This window comes from Quercus robur, chromosome 4 (genome assembly GCF_932294415.1).
Source record: "Quercus robur chromosome 4, dhQueRobu3.1, whole genome shotgun sequence".
NCBI classification, from domain to species: domain Eukaryota; kingdom Viridiplantae; phylum Streptophyta; class Magnoliopsida; order Fagales; family Fagaceae; genus Quercus; species Quercus robur.
This window is the reverse complement of record NC_065537.1, coordinates 66,791,097-66,808,860: the sequence shown is the minus strand read 5'-3', so window position 1 is coordinate 66,808,860 and position 17,764 is coordinate 66,791,097. Positions and strand designations below refer to the sequence as shown.

Here is a 17,764-nt window from a genome sequence, read left to right as displayed (position 1 = left end):
ATGTTACAAAGCATATATGAGAAATTATACTATAAACCCTATTAATGGTTAAGGAATGAAATGGCAAAAATATGAATAAAAATAGGACTCCAATTTTCATTAATGGAGTCCTGTTAATTGTAACTCCTTAGGTGCAAGTACAAAGTTTGGGGTGGTCATTTTTTTCATTTTGGTTTCACTTACATTGTTTTGGTTTCTACGTGCATAGTCTAATAATTTTTTTTTTTTTCAGTTGTTGTGTAGGATCGTAAAATATGTAACTACTTTGAGAGGCATTATATTGAATTCACACCAAGGAGCAAAAATGTTATTAACGGACTATTGGACTCTAATCGAAGGCTAAAGAACAAATCTTGTTGGCTTTATTCCGTGCCAAATTTGCTTGTAATTTAGCAATTAGTAACCCTATGTTTAGGTGGGAATCATGTAAGGGTAGTGTGTGAGAGAGTGTGAAGAAATGCTCAAGACTGTGCAGTAAAGTAGGAACTCGCAGGTGGCTCGCGGCTTGCAAGCCATCAGATAATGCACACGAGTGAAGCATGCAAAGAAGCTGAACCTTCATGCCAGCTATAGCACTACAGGACAAAAAGTCCAGACTAGCCATTTAGTTAGCTCGCGACTTGAACTCTCGACTCAATCAAGTAGCAAGGCCATCAGATGATGCACACGAGTGAAGCATGCAAAGAAGCTGAACCTTCATGCCAGCTATAGCACTACAGGACAAAAAGTCCAGACTAGCCATTTAGTTAGCTCGCGACTTGAACTCTCGACTCAATCAAGTAGCAAGGCCAAGTCGCCAGTCCACTCTGTTATGGAAAAACTAACTCTTCGCATTCCTTTCTCACTCCAGTATAAATACCCCTTATACCCATGAAATATAGAGAGCTTCCAGAGAGAATTTTGAGAGAGAAACCCTAGAGAAAAACAAAATTGACTCATCCACAATCTTTACATAGTGACTCTTCAAATTCCTCAACTCTCACCCTCTCCATTGTTACATCCTTGAGAGGTACACTGGCCAAAACCTTTTCTCACCATACCCATATCTGTGAGAAGGCTATTTGGTACTTGGGAAACAATTAGGAAAGGACCAATTCATATTGGTTGATGCTATGGATTATAGCAGAATCCAATAAGCTAAAGAAGAAATAGGTTCGGCGTAACCTCGTTGGAGTAAGAGCTTGGAGGGCTTAGGTACACTGGGTAGATTAGACTTGGAGGGTCTTCTGCTGTTCATGTATCCCAACTTGATTCTTTAGTGGATTATTGATCGCTTGGAGGGCGGCGGAGAGGTTTTACGCCGAGGGCTTCGATTTCCTCTTCAATAACACATCGTTGTATTGTCCTTGTGTTTGCATCTCTCTTCCTTAATCTTTGCCATTTAATTTCTGCTGTGGATGTGATTTTATTTGGTTAAGATTATGTTATCAATTCTGTTTTAGCTTATTTACATTTTCTGCATGTGCATTGTTTGTTGATAAGCTTGAATTGGTAATTTGTAAATTGGGGGTCTAAACATTCATAGGTGTTTTATACACATTTTGAACATTCACAGATGCATTAGCCATAGGAAGCCATATTTAGACAAGGTAGCATGGATCTTAATGGAAAGAGGTTGAGTTCAAAATGTTTGTAAATAATGAATGACTAGGATGTTACAAAGCATATATGAGAAATTATACTATAAACCCTATTAATGGTTAAGGAATGAAATGGCAAAAATATGAATAAAAATCTTCTTGGTAGGACTCCAATTTTCATTAATGGAGAGTCCTGTTAATTGTAACTCCTTAGGTGCAAGTACAAAGTTTGGGGTGGTCATTTGTTTCATTTTGGTTTCACTTACATTGTTTTGGTTTCTAAGTGCATAGTCTAATAAGTTTGTTTATTTTATTTTTTGTTGTGTAGGATCGTAAAATATGTAACTACTTTGAGAGGCATTATATTGAATTCACACCAAGGAGCAAAAGTGTTATTAACGAACTATTGGACTCTAATCGAAGGTTGAAGAACGAAGCTGCAATGCATAAGATGATCCCTAAGTGGGATTGTGATAGCCTTTTGTTTGGGTCCAAGTGTTAATGAAGGAAGTCATCTTTACTTGTAGAAGTGATAAAAAAAAAAAAAAAAAAAAAAGGAGCCTATGATGTAATTTACCTACCTATTTAGATTAGATGTAATGTAATATAAAAATGTTCACAATTATGTAATGTTCAACTTATATGAAATTAATGGCATTCTACCAATGTACGAGATCCTGTGAAAACTTCTAGCTTGAAGTGCTAATGTGAAAATTTAAAGAAAATTTCTCCAATTAGGATATAGAGGAAATTTCCAGAGAAAGCTAAAGAAAATTATTAAGAAAATAGTAAAAATTTCTCCTACCAAGAAGAGGCTAATATGTGGCTTGTGTAAGTTATTGTGGCTTGCATTAAGTCAGTATAGAAAATATAAGTTGGGGATCAATTCATTCCCCTTAATTAGCATTGACAAATTTACTTTATTTGATTGCTTGGATATAAATTAAGCAATGAAATATCAAACCAAAAGGTTTACAAATAGTAAATTGTTCTCTTCAACTATCATGAGTTGAAATATCAATGAGTGTTTACCAATAGTAAATTGTTTCACAAAAAAAAAAAAAAAAAAAAAAAAAAAAAAAAACACACATAATGAACCAATAATTACACTTTTCTAGCAATATAAAAAAAAGGTGCACTGCCCTACCACTATCCTTAAAAGGATGGGCATCACTAAACAAAATATTAAACCAAAAGCTTAATTTTCTTCTTGCTACTATTATACCTTGGCATTTCACTTGTCCTTCTTGCTTCCACTAGTGCTAAAATATCACCTCTTGGCAAGTGTGCTCAACCGTCTTGCTCTCTAAATTGTATTGTCCTTCGCTCTTGTTCCACCAACTAAAAAGAGGTGAAAAAAAAAAAAAAAAAAAGGAAATCAATTCAAGGCATTGAAAAATGAACCACAAAAGTTAGTAGAAATGCATCAAAATATATTTAAATATATTTAATTGTAATGTTGCTTTACAACAACATAAGCCCATCTGCTTATGTAATAGCTAGAATTTCTTTTATAAAAAAATAGTAGTGTGATTTCTAATGTTTAAAAATATATAGTTGACAATGGTGACTCAAAATTTCTTATGTCACTGTAAAAGGTAGGGCCCCAGGCCCATTGGGCCTTGTAATAGAGCACATGAGCCCATTCCCATTTGACCTATGACTTTGATCCGGACACACTTTAAGGCCCAATCTGAGCCCAAAAACCATAATGAGTCCATCATATCTTGAACATATCAAAAGCAAACCCTTGCCTATCAACTTTAGCTTGGTCGAGAGTGTGCTTGCTCGAGGAAACCCAAGTTTTCTACAGCTCAATGTTGCCTTAGGGAATATCGCTGTCAAGTGGTCTTTTGGAGGCTGGAGTCAATTCCAATGCCATTACTACCGTTTCGATCAGAGCATATTTTCATTAGGAATAATTAGATTGGACCCCACCCACACAAGTGAGCTAAAGGAATAATCATGACGCCTCCACCCACCTGAAGCTATAAAGAGGAGAATAGAATGAGAAGGGGGAGGTTGGCAACTCTGAAGAGGAAATAGAAAGAGAGAGTGAACTAGGACAACCAGGGGAGAGAACGACACAGAGAGGGAGTGCTACATAGGGAGGGAAAAGAGGGAATTCGTAGGGGATAAGGGGTGTTGTTGGGTCACTTGGCCAAGAACTACCCTTAGTAGGAAACACTAAGCCCACTTGTTTGTGAGCTCCATTCTAAGCCTGGCCCATCAAGCGGAGTTTGGGGTACGTACAGTCATTATTTCGAAAAGAATCCAACATTAGCATAAGTATCAAATTTTAAAATTTTACATGCTTTATTAGAAGGCAATGAATCAAGATTCATTAGATTAGCTTGCACAGCATATGTAACAAATTGTGAATGACGCTATTACAATGGTCATGCTATGGTTATATATATATATATATAAGCTCTAATCTAGTCTTTAAGAATGAATGAATTACATTTTCTAACCAATCCTTTCTTCTAGATTTTATTTCTTTGAATTTTAACTTTATTAATCAAACAACCAAATCCAATTACATTACCGGTCATATACCCCTATTAGACATTTCATCAAACAACTAAATAGCATTCTCAAAAGTACTACAAAACCAGTTTTAATCATATGAGCATTTTACTACAACCAACTATACCTAATCAATCATAGGTTTCATACATTTGGTAACCCCAAAACCCGAAAAGTAAACCAAACTATGAAACTCAAGCAGTGACTTGCACAAGGATGATTGGAGGAAAAAAAAAAAAAAAACACCAACCCATACCAATGGCAGCGGAAACAATGGTGACTGGCGACAGTGGCTCTTGATCACCTCCCCCTTCTCTTTCTCTCAATTACACCAAAATAAAAGTTTAGGGGAGTGTCGTGGCCACTGCCTAAAAATTTAAGGGGTGTATGAGTATTTAGCGAATGATTCTATGTACAGTAACTTTCGTTTGGTCAAGTTTTGTCCGTTTGATGAGAGGCCAAAACGGTGTGTTGGCTGAATATCACATATTAAAGGGAAAGGGATGAAAGGAGTAAAGAGAGAGAATGAGAGTCTTCCAGAAGTGAACTCTCTTCGTGTATCTTCTCTACCTTTTCTCTGTATCTGGACTAGATAGGCTCCCTCAAATCAAATTTCTATCAGAAAAAAACACATGCAAGACAATGAGGGAAGAAAGACCGACTACTTTTTCCATTTAGTATCTCTTCTTCTTCTCCTTTTTTTTTTTTCTCTGTTTCTTAAATTTTTTTTTTTTTTAAATATCTGTGTTTGTATTTGTTTCCTTGTGGATTTCAATCTTTGATTGTTTGCTAATTTGGGTCTTTTAGGTTTATGTTATTGATCTTAAGTGGGTATTTTGGGTGTCTTTTGATAGAGGAAGTCCAGATTTCAAACAAGACTCTGAGAAAGAAGAAGAGAAGGGTAGTAGCTAGTTGCCTCTAACGGTAACTTCTCTTTGAGACAAAAATGGTGTCGTGTGGTTGCTAGAGTACTTTAATGACAAACGGTGACGTTTTCTTGTTATTGGAACAACGCCGTTTCGGGCTTCTTCCTCAACTCAAAAGTTTCCAGTCTTGCTCTATTTTCTTGAAGAAGGCTCGAGATAATTAAACTCTATTGTAGTGGTAGTTACAGAGGCTTTAGTGATAGCTGTCATCTCTTGAATTTAGGGAGCTTGTTACGTTAGGGGTTGTTGTAGTTCAGTTATGAGAGAATCTTTAGAAGGGATCTAATCTATTCTGTGATCTATATATAGCTTTGTATAGTGTATGATTTCTTTTGAGCTTAATAATAAATTCTTTCTATTCACTGAAATCTCGCTCTCTCTCTCCCTCTCATCTTTCTTGTTAGTTTTTCTGCCATTGTTAACCACTTGCAAGCTCCAAAATCTTTCATCTTTGGCTTCTTCTGTTTTTTCTTCTTTTAACTTTTACCTGGATTTCTAACTTTTACCTGGATTTCTAATTTCTAAGGTGAGAAAAGATTGAAAGAGGAATAGAGAAACAGATGATAAAGAAATGGGAATTTGGTTCTATTTTTGGTATTTTCGGCTAACACACAACAGGTATTCTCTCTCTCTCTCTCTCTTAAATTTCCAGTTTAATTTGGTTATTTTTGTTCAATTTCTCTTAATCCCATGCCATTCTCTCTATTTTTGCGAATATATAATCTCTCTCTCTCTCTCTTTTTGTTTGGTTTAAATAATTTTTTTGGGGTGCTAATTAGTTATATTTGATTTGCAGCCCCCAAGCTAAGTTGTACGATTCAAAAGCAGGGGCTCATCTTTTGGATATCATCCTTACAAAAGTATGCTTTTGATTTTTGGCAAAAATGTTAGGTTTTTGAATTATTTATTTATTGTGTGTGTAAATATTTAATGCATTGATTCAAGGCATAGCATGCATGATTTGTTTCTTTTAAAAATATTAAAATAACATCTTTCCTAAGCTCAAAATGGTAGAAGTCTTAGCGCAACTAAGTGAACTGATAAAAATAATCCAAACTTGTATATTTAATAAAATTGTGTACAAGAGCAATTGTATTTATGTTGTGAGCATTAGATTTTGAGCATAATATGATGAATTTAAGATCTACAAATTTGTGTGGTGCAGGCGTGGTTAGTAGAGAGAAGATCACTCTGATTTTGCCCTCCCCTAAAACTTCCTCATTCTCTCTCCACGGCAGTCATGCCACTAATTGTTGCCACAATTCAGTTTCTCACTTCCTCAATTATTCATTACATGAGTTTGTTTATACTAATTCTTTAATCTTAGTCTTGTTGGGGGTGGGGGGGGGGGGGGGTCATATGGTAGATAATCACCCTTTTTAAGGCTTTCATTTATTTGAATAGGTTTGGGTTTTGATATTGGGTCATAAGTCATATCATCCCTATATGTTACTTGTCATTAAACTGCTTCTTCCAATTAATGGGTTTGAGTTAAAACAAGGGCTTTCATTTAATGAATAGATATTTGGGACTTGATGAATCTCTTTATTTTAGGATTTAATTGGTTATTGTTTTTAAGATTTTGATTTTCTAATTGTGTGCATGTTTGACTGTATATCTAAGAATGAAAGTACCTTGAGGGAAAAGAGCTTTGATGGTGTGTACATCTGTGTGAACTTATGTATATATGTCAAAGTTATTAATTTATTGGAGAAGAAATGTTTGATTTTGCAAAAAGTACTTGTAAGAAACTTTGGGATTTTTGATGTAGTGGGTGAAGAAAGGTTTTTTTTTTTTTTTTTTTTTTTTTTTTAGCAATGGATCAAGACAAGGGTAAGATACTGAGTTAGTTTGATCCGGGATAAGTGAGAATCTTATAAGTTTGGGTAATAGAGTGCTATTTGAGTCATTGGTTTTTGTGAAACCAAAAGAATGGGATATTATGTGTGGTTGTAATGAAAATACACATGATATATTATAATACTCTCTCTCAATAAATTACAACTAGTTTCTCAAAAAAAAAAAAATATATATATATATATATATTACAACTAAAAATTTCAAAGAGCAATGAAATGCAAGAAAGAATTTACAATGCATGAGGACTAATAATTGGGTTCATAATCTTAGTTTCAATTTTTCTTCGTTGAAATTTGGAGTTCAATTAATGTTCATATATAGCCACCTCAAGCATTATATGACTTAGATCACAATACTTGTATTCTCTTCATTATTATCTTCATTAGACTAAATATTCAATATTAAAATGGGTCATTTCAAACTTGAAATTATATATCAACAATTTGTAAGCCAACAGTTAATATTATAATAGAGCATTGGAGATGTTAAAGACATATTTTATGTAATTCACTAATTCTTTGACAAAATGCACTTTACTTGTAATTGAGTAGATATAGGATGGGTTTAGTACTTTAAGAAACAAGAGTTCAAGCCAAGTATTAAAGTCATGAAGATTGGACCAAGAAACAAGTGAAGAAAAGCTGTTTATTAAAGCTCGACAAATACCTTAACAGAAACAATATCTATTGAGATTTAAGAACGAAGCTCGACAGAAGCTAAATCTGTTGAGATCTACAAAATCAGAATTTCTAGATTTGATTTTCGGCTCATGCTGACATGTATGTGTAGAGTTTCTTTTCTCACAACCCTAGACATATATAAGGCTTATTTTAAAGGCCGTTATATATGGAGAAAATATGCAGAAAGTGACCTAGTGCCTTATTCTCTCTACAAGAAGTTACTACATCTTTTGCACCTTAGGATTTTGTAACCAAGTGCTTCTTGATCTTCATTGTTGATGAAGTAAAAAACTTTGCAGCCAACAACATCTTAATCAAATTGCTGGAGTTAGTTACGTACTGGGATCCATGCATCATTGGTTGCGTTCATATACTAGAGAGTTCAGAGGTTCTGAAGCGGAAGAAGGTTTTTGCTGCAAGTTCATCTACTGGGATTGTAGAGTCTAGGGATAAAGGTTTTATACTAAATCTGAAATATCTTTTTATTATAGTAGATTGCATTTTGGGAAGGTTTATTGTCTTATTTGGAAAGGTTTATTATAGTGGATTATCTTATTTACTATTTCATTGTGCATAATATTGACATGATATTGATGTTTGTTTGTTTGTTTTGACAAGGTTTATTCATAATAAATCTAATTAACAACTTGGGTTTAAAACTTGTTAATTCTATCAATTGGGGTCTAATTTTTCCAACAGGAGACATAAACTCAAACTTGGATCTTTGAGTTTCTTGGCCATATTTTCATCGAAGATTAAGTTCTTGTCTCTCCTAGAGTTTATTTATGCTCATAATCTTAGACATTGTTCTCTGATTTCTGCTATTTTCCTTTTCCTTTTCTTATGTGTGGGGCTCTTCTTGCACATTAACCATTTAGCTAAGTCTTTATTTTTCCCCTTATTTCTTCCTGCCCTTAAAAACACATGTACACACTTATAAATTTGCAAATTCACTAATTTTAGGTATCCATGTTGTAAAATATTTGGGAATACGTGATGTAATTATAGGTTCAGCAAATTGATTGATTAGATTTATTTTTTTATTTATAAATCATGTTATTGCATCATAAATTCTTTATTATTAATGAGAATATATTTTTTTTTTATATTTGCAAAATGTTTTGTATGGTACAATGAATTCATATAAAACTCAATTTAGTGGCTGAAGAACTCATTAGTTCTTACTAATATAGTTTTACTAATATAGTTGTGTGCTTTAACTTTTTGACTTGTAGATAGGACAAGAGGGTAATGGATATTTATTTGATATATAATAGCATTTTGGTGCTTAGATTTGGGAGTGAGTTTTTTTTGGGCTTTTTTCACTTTTCACTAGAGAGTGTTGATAGAGTATATGCTTCCTATGATTTTGTTGTCATACCATATGCTCTACCTAATTTGATATTTTTATGTTCTTTTACAGGCAGGCAAATGTCAATACACGTAGTTGTTGGTGAACCAAATGAGAATATTTGTAAAGTTGTTGGGAATTAGCAAGTGGATTCACTTGTGATGGGGTTTATAGTTTATATTTTTGGAGTGTAATTGTATGTTATTATTAGTCTATTGTTGGAGACTAATGCATAAGGTTGTTATTTATATTGGCAATCCATTTATGCTTTAGAAAGAATTAGAATTGCAAGTTAGTAGGTGTTTATTATTTGATTTAAATCAAACTGGTGATACCTAATAGTTTCTAAGGCCTTGAACTTAGTCCATAGTGTTTATCAAAGTGCTATTATTTATAAATTCACTATATTTATCTTGATCTTGATGTTTATGCCCTTTTAAGATATGTTTATCTCACTTAGAGTTAGCTTCCTCATAATGGATTATTACTCTCTTTGTATCTTTTATGTTTTAATTCCTTACATAGTCATGTTGTTTATGTTTTATATATATATATATATATATATATATCTTTTTTCTTTTTTGTTCATCCTGACTTGAAAGTTGATTGAGCCAAGAATATTATGACATTCACCTATAGAAGAATGAGAAGGTTATGATAATATAGAAGGATTAAATTTTGGGATGGTTTGGTTGCATTTTGATAGGGACATTGGCCAAAGGTGAAGTTTATGGAGGTTAGAGAGAAGGAGTTGGGTTTTATGTTTCTCATTGTAGCTTGCTTTCTTGCTTTGTTGGTTGGTGGCAGGTTTGAGACCTTTGTGGGATAGGGCTCGGTTGTGGGAAATGAAGTTGGTTTTGGAAAATTTATATTTATTTTGTTGTTGTTTAATGTTTTTGTTTGTTTATTTATTAGTAATTTAGGATAATTATTGTAAATTTAAATGCAGATGTGTATGTTTGATTGAAAACTAATGGTTCAATCATGTAACATTGCATGTACAAGAACTATATAAATGTTTTGCATTTTGATGAATCCTAGATGGGTTTAGGGAACTGTATAGGATTGTACAAGAACTATATAGAATGATTTGCATTTTGATGAATCTTGGATGGGTTTAGGGAACCGTAAATAATTGCAATATATAATTGTGTGATTTGTATAAATTTGGGTGCTAAGTGTTATTGGTAGAACATAATCCTCAAATAGACCAAGCTGTGCTGCCAACACTATTTTAATTATAAGACCTTAAAGATATCACTTTGTCTAGCATGTTGTAAGGCCTCTATTAATCTAAGCAAGCGAACCAAGCAGTGGGGACTTACCTGAATCCGCAGTACTCAAACGTAAAGTCTGTATAAGCCCTGTAAGTGTGGGTGATTAGGGTTTCAACTCAACCAAAGCCCACTCTTTTCTTCTTTATCCACTAGGCCTAAAATTACTTGTTCTCGTATAACCTCTTTAGGCCCAAATTAACTTAAATTTATTAAACTATGGGCCTCATCCTTTTTTTTTTATATAAGTAAATATGTAATATAAAATGATGGGCTGTTACAATGCTTGAGGGGAAAACATTACCTAAGGCATCAAACAATTTTCTGTGGGCTATTGGGACCTGGATTTGTAACTCAGATGGGCCGAGATCACCACAGCCTCTTTTTAGACAAATCTTGTATTAAAAAAATGACTATGGAGTGCTGAAAGAGCCTAGTGATAATCGTTGCCACCCCATATGATTAGAAATACAACCGATAATAATAAAACTGCAAGGGACACCTGATACACTTTTTATTTATTTATTAAAACCCACTCAGAGACTACTAGCAAAATCCACCACTGCCTTTTAGAGAACAAAAAAATATCCACTCAGATCATCAGATTGAAATGAAAAGCTGTAGTTGCTTATCATTTTAATTTTTTATTTTTTTTAAATTCTAATTGCCATATGCAAGAAACTACAGTTATAAGACTAGAGCCCTGACTAGCGACTATCAGCTAAATTCATTTACTAGGTTACTAACCAAAAGATAGCATCTCCAAAAATATATGAACATTTTCACAAAATTGGGAATCATTCCTAGTGCAAGCACATTAGGACATGACATTGTAGATTTCCCCTTTAGCCAAAAACAGAAGGGAGAAAAGAAGCAGAGTTGTCATTGGTAGAAGATCAAAATGAAATGATCTATGTCTCCATTAAAAATCTCACCTTGTGAGTTTTTTTCTTGTCTCTACACTCAAGGGGGCTGGATTTTTTGAGACATGATTTCAGATGCATTTGTGTCTCAGTCAACGAAGGCGAGGATACTGAAAACTTGGTTCCTCTTCTCTTGTGGTCCAGTGGGTCAAGCCAAAACCGGACATTTGCCTCACCAAACATAACCCTCTTTTTCTTAGCATATTTGTAAGCAGCCACTGCATCAGTTGGGTGTAAGAAAACCACCTGGGCAGCTCCTGTATATGAAGAGACATTTGTCCTGAAGGAATCTACTGTGCCAAATCGACTAAATTTCTTTACCACCTCCTGCATTGATGGCAACTTAAAATCCTTGGGAAACTTTATATGCAAAGATGTAGAAGCAGCAGTTGTGGCGAGTTCTTCCAATTGCTGACCCCTTTGCGACTTATATGATGAATCAGAAGTAAAATGTTGATGTCTTTTTAGATTCACCAGTTTCCCTGTCAACAAAGGCGGGGGAGCAGAAAATTTGGTTCCTCTTCTCTTGTGATCCAGTGGGTCGAGCCAAAACCGGACATTTGCTTCACCAAACACAACCCTCTTCTTCTTAGCATATTGGTAAGCAGCCACTGCATCAGTTGGGTGTAAGAAAACCACCTGGGCAACTCCTGTACAAGAAAATACTTTTGTCCTGGAGGAATCTACTGTGCCAAATCGACTAAATTTTTTTACCAACTCCTGCTTTGATGGCAGCTTAAAATCCTTGGGAAACTTCATATGCAAAGATGTAGATGCAGCAGTTGTGGCAGGTGCTTCCAATTGCTGATCCCTTTGCGATTTAAATGATGAATCAGAAGTAACATGTTGACATCTTTTTAGACTCACCGGTTTCCCTGTCAACAAAGGGGGGGGAGCTGAAAACTCGGTTTCTATTCTCTTTTGTCCCGGTGGATCAAGCCAAACCCTAATATTTGCCTCACCAAATAAAACCCTCTCTTTGTTAGCATATTGGTAAGCAGCCACTGCATCAATTGGGCGTAAGAAAACCACCTTGGCAGCACTTATATAAGAAAAGATTTTAGTCCTCAGGGAATCTACTATGCCAAATGGACTAAATTTCTCAACCAACTCCTGCTTGGATGGCAGCTCAAAATCCTTGGGAAATTTCAAACGCAAAGAATCAGCAATTGTGTCAAATGCTTCCAACTGACCACTTTGCAGCTTGAATGATGAATCAGAAGTAACTGGTTTATAGAGTTGCTTTTTCTCCTTGGAGCTGTCTTGAAATGCTACATTGATGCTGGCTTCTTTGTTGGATCTAATGGACATAGCACCATCAATATCACTAGGAAGCATCTCTATTTTATCAGCAGCAAAATCAGATTGTGATGGGCATTTTTTTGCTGCCAAAATATAATCAACACTAGATATACAGGCCCTTGTATCATTTAGAATATCAACATTTTCTGCAGGCTCCTGAACCTTGCCAATTTCAACAACTTCACCACAATGAGATGCTCCTCCTGAAAGGGAGATGTTGAACTTATTCTGAACCGAGTCCATTAAATTACTATCGCATAAATAGGTCAGTCTCTGGGGCTTAGTGGAAGAGTGGTGTTGCATTTTTAATTTCGCTGGAAAATATGGGAAGCCAGAATTAATTAGTTCCACTTGGAAACCACTACTATGTTTTCTTCTCAAGTACGAATCACTGCCATTTAATGAGAATAAAGGCATAGTCATGCACAACTTGAAAGAAGGATCAGATAACGTAGAGTTTTCCTTGTGTCCAGCTTTATTTTTCTGCAGATATGCGCTAGTTTCAGCATCCGAGGAAAATTGCATAGTTTTGTGTACCTTTAAAGAAAGATAAGAATTAGATGGCTGATCAAGCTTCCTCTTTGGCCCCATACTGTTAACAGGAGCAGCCATGTAAGATAAAGAGGGGCAAAAAATTTCTCCACGACTTTGTTTTCTGTCAACCTTCACACCAGACTCAGTCTTTGTATGCCCAGAATCAGAAAAGTGAGCTTCAGGGCTCTTAGGATGCATGCATTTTTTAAAGCAGAAGTCAGAAATGTTCTGGAATGACAAACTTCTGAACCTCAAAACGTTATGCTCCACAGTATTCAAGCATTTCCCAACTAGATAAAATGGATCTAGAGCAAGACAATGCAAGTTTACTAGCACCTCCTTAACTGATTGCTCCTTGCTTTGCTTAAGTTGAGTATGTGAAAGTTGGTGCTTATGCAGCGGATTAAACGATTCTGTCAGAAAAGGAACTTTTGAGCTCATTCCATTTGTCACACCAGCTTCCAAATTCTTTTCCAGTTCCTGAGAGAGTAGCTGAAACTCATCTTCCAGTTCTAATATATCTGATTCATGAGCAATAGAGTTCTTGTTCTTGTTACCTAGAAAGATATTCAAACAGAAAGAAATTACAAACCAATAAATCTGACAGCTGATTGAGGAGAACACAAGACTTCAAGCAAGAGAGTTGTAAAGAGTTTTAGGAATGGTAAGTGCCTAGAAAAGAAACTCCAGGTTCTCTCTTGTCAGGATCATCATCCTTTTCATTATATATATATATATATATATATATCCTGTCTCATCTCATCCTATCTAAACATTTCCAATTTTAAAGAATAACAAAATGTACAAAATAAAATACCATACTAACTAAATTTTTTTGAGCGTCTTGTGAGTCAGCTTTATCATTGATAGGCTGGTTGCTATAAACTAAGGGTATTGATTTTCACACACTCCTTATTGTACATTATTTACTCGTACACATCACCCACTTTTTAAATGTGGAAATCACATGTGAAATTATGGACAGTGTGTGCACAGAGTGTATATCAATGAATGAGAAAACAATTACCAATCAACTGACTTTAAGTAATGGTCCAACAAATAGGAGCCAAGTACATTAGACAAAGAGATTTAGCTCAACACTCTGAGTAACTTCTAGCATTGGATAAATAAATAAACAGAGAAACATCAAATCCTAAATTCTAAACATTGAAAAGATGAGTATAAGAGAGCAACCAACAAAAGGAAACAAGAAACTAGTTTGTGAGAGCATATACACACACAGCATTTGCTGACTTTTGACTTTGTTCTAGAGGTTCAACTTTAGCAAGAACACTAACTACCTTTTTAACTGCCCTTTAATGACTAAATTAATAAAAAATAATTTCCAAGTTCACAAAATAAAATAAACTACATCAAGTATCAACAACCATCAAAATTTTAAATTAAATTAAAAACCATCTACCCTCAATTGATGCATAACTGTAAGTAACTAACAAAATAACTACCTCTAAGCTTGGCTGATTTGTACCCGCGAAAAGCGTGAACGAAAGCCATCGCTTCAACCGCTTCAACGAACTCAGCTTTCTCAACCCACGGCGACACGGCGGCGCTGAACACAAACCCCAACACATCCTCGGCCTTCTTAAACGGCGCCGTTTTCGCAGTCGCAGCCGCAGCATCAGCATTGTTCTCGAAACGGCGTCGCGGTGTGGTTTTGCCTTGACAAGGGCACGTGAGCGAAGAGAGGATCTTCAGACCGTAGAGCCGCAACGCGCGGTGGAGGAGCTCGTGGGGAGCGGAGGGCGCGAGGGAGCGGAAGTTGTCGGGGAAGGAAAGGAGAAGGGAATCGAGGACGTAACGGGGAGGAGGGAATTGAGGGAGGGAGAAGAAGGAAACGAGGACGGAATCGTGGAAAGTACGGAGAACAAGAGCCGGCCAGCATGTTTGAGAGAGTGAGACTCTTACCCATACTATCTCTCCTTTCTCTCTCTTCTTCTGTATCATCTCTTTTCTTCACTACAATTCAGAAACACTTTTTAATTGTTGATATACGCATATATGTGAAAGGAAATTACTGTATTGAATTCTTTTTTCCTATTTTTTATTTTAAAACGTTCCCGCTATTCGGACTTTTGGAGCCCAAAAAAAACCTTTTAAGAAAAATGGGTGGGGCCCACGTGCGAGCTCCACAAGGACTATTAAGAAATTTTTAGTAATATTATTTAAGTGTTGTAGATATATATATATTAAAAAATATTGTAAAAATATTTTTTCTCTCTCCATTTTTTTTATTTTTTAAGCAGAATTTGGATTTGGGTAGTACCCATTTGGAAAGGGTAAAAATATGGATTTGGATCAAAATCTTTAAATTTGAACTAATATTCACATGTCAAGAGCCTCAGACCAGTAAGTGTGATAAGTAATATTTGATCTTAATCATCACATCTTATATTTAGAAAATTAAAATAACAAACTCACAACTTATAAATAGTAGTAAGGTCCAAGTGCCCTTAGGGCATCTATGGATCATCCATTTTAATAAACTTTTTATGGTGTGCATGTTGTGACCAAGCCTTGAATCCCATTACATAATTGGATAATCAATTCAACTTGGCTTAAAATTTGATAATTGGCAAACCCAGGCTCTAAATTTATACCTACAGTATTTGTCCTGCCAACATGTTCTGTTTGTTGGGGATTTCACCAAATCAAGGAGTAATAATGAAAAACACAAAATGAACACATCAAGTAATTAGAAATTAGTGATTGACTTGGAGGCATAATTAAATGTTATCCTTAAACAATATTTGTCCCCATACGCAAATTGTTAAAGGGCTTCTACAAACTTGTCTTCAGGATACAACCAAGTAATTGGGTTCTACAAATAGCAATTTTGGAGAATACGCACAAGATTTCTTGTGTTTCAAGTGAACATAAATCTCTATTTATACCCATTTGTGGTATTTGGTGCGGGGTAATGTTTTAGGATTCTCAAAAATATTTAAAGATTCTCATGTTTGGTTGCAAATCACACTAAGGAATCAAATGCCAGGGGAATCTAGATTCCTCCTCAAGCCCCTTTCTGTAAGAATGTTGATTCCCTTTAAAACATGTGGGTATCTAGATTCTCAAGTTTAAAGGAAATTGTATTTTTTATAAATTGAATTTTATCCCTTTTTCCTTATCATTTAAGCAATTGAGATAAAATATAAAACAAATCATCAATATTTTTCGGGTAAACTTTTTAGGTCGGGTATGGGTATACCCGATCCATACCTTACCCATGGCCATCCCTAGGTGTGGGTGTTGTGTTGATTTTTTTTTTTTTTTTTTTTTTTTTTTTTTTTTTTTTTTTTTTTTTTCTGGTGTTGTGTTGAATTTTTAATTGAAAAAAAAAAAAAAAAAAAAAAAAAAAAAAAACTAGACCTGAAAATTTGTGCCAAAGATGAAATGGGTTGGGTAAAGAAAATGAGTACAAGATTTGAGAAATGGAAAATGAGTTCAGAAAATTAATACACCCTTAATGAGAACCAAATAGGGCCTTAAATTTCTGTTTTAATATTTTTATGCAACACCCCTCATCTCATTGATGTTAAATCTTAGGATATGTTCTAATGGGCTTTTAAATTAGGACAAAATTTGGTTACAAACTTAATTATAGTTAATGGCTTGACTCAATATATTTTTAATGGATGTGAATTTTGATAAATCAATCATTTGATTATATTTTCTTTTTATATCGTCTATGCATGCAAAATTTATAGAAGATTAGAGATAAATAACTATGTCATCAATTAAATATTTAAATTTCAAGTTTTTGTATTATAAAATTATGCAAAAAAACAATTTTATAGATCAAATAGTAAATAACATCTGATTGACACCAAATTTGACATGTGTGTTAAGAATATAAAAAACATGAATTGTTTTAATAAGAGTTGTAGTTTTGTTAGATTTTCAAAATATGTGACTTTGTTAATCTTTTTAATAAGAGTTGCAGCGAAACTTTGTCTTTTAAATTATATGAATATTTTTAGAATCAAATTAATTTATAGGCTAAAATACAATTTAGTCCCTCCAAGTTTATACAATTCTTGAGCAGCTCGTTGGCCAAAGGCCATGAAAAAGGATACGACTTGTGTCTTCTTTTTTTTTTGGCACTGGACATGCTAAGATGCGCACACATATCCAATGCAAAAAGGCAATGAACACAAGTTTCAACCCATGAAAAATTCTTTCTTAATTATCAAGTTAAAGGTTTGACTCATTTTCTGAATTAAAGGATCTCGAACAACTATCATTAAATGATGGTTGCATCTTTGTTGGAAAACAAGGCTACATGTGTTCGGGTGTTTGTGTTTGTTTTTAGCAGATAACTTATGATCCTTTTGGATTAAATGGGAGTAGAGTAGAGATGAAGTTGGCCCAAAATTAGTATATTTTTAGCTAATTCTACTTTACTTCCCTCCACTTTCCTCTCCAATCAAATGGGCCTTAGGCATTCTATGAGCTACTAAATTTACACAATGTACTTAACGTGAGTGATTCAGATCAGGTGCAATGGTAATCAATGGCTGAGATTGAAAGTTAAAAAAACAACTTTCAATCTCAACCATTATATAGAATATATTAAAAGAGAGTTAAAAAGTTAAAGTTAAAAAGTAAAAAAATTTGTGAGAGAAAGTGGGTGAATTGCATCAGGTGCAATACCTAGGATATTACATCTGATCTCAATCCAGTTCATTTGTTCCCCTTGTGTCCTGTGTCCATCAAAGTTTAGGTATTGCACCTTATCTCAATCCAGTTCATTTGTTCCCCTTGTGTCCTGTGTCCATCAGATAAAC

General features: G+C 34.5%; 1 protein-coding gene across 3 annotated transcripts; it reads right to left on the bottom strand.

Annotated features, from left to right (window-relative positions):
- Positions 1-10,904: 10,904 nt before the first annotated feature.
- LOC126723424 (uncharacterized) lies at positions 10,905-14,945 on the bottom strand. Of its 3 annotated transcripts, none has more exons than XM_050426811.1 (3): positions 14,426-14,945; positions 11,763-13,516; positions 10,905-11,369 (listed from the first exon to the last, which is right to left on the bottom strand). In XM_050426811.1, the coding sequence occupies exons 1-3, from the start codon at positions 14,922-14,924 to the stop codon at positions 11,112-11,114; spliced, it is 2,511 nt and encodes an 836-aa protein (XP_050282768.1). In that variant the 5' UTR covers positions 14,925-14,945; the 3' UTR covers positions 10,905-11,111. The 3 variants fall into 3 exon arrangements, with proteins under 3 accessions (XP_050282768.1, XP_050282769.1, XP_050282766.1); XM_050426812.1 differs by having other exon boundaries at positions 12,156-13,516; XM_050426809.1 differs by having other exon boundaries at positions 10,905-13,516.
- Between the last annotated feature and the right edge of the window lie 2,819 nt (positions 14,946-17,764).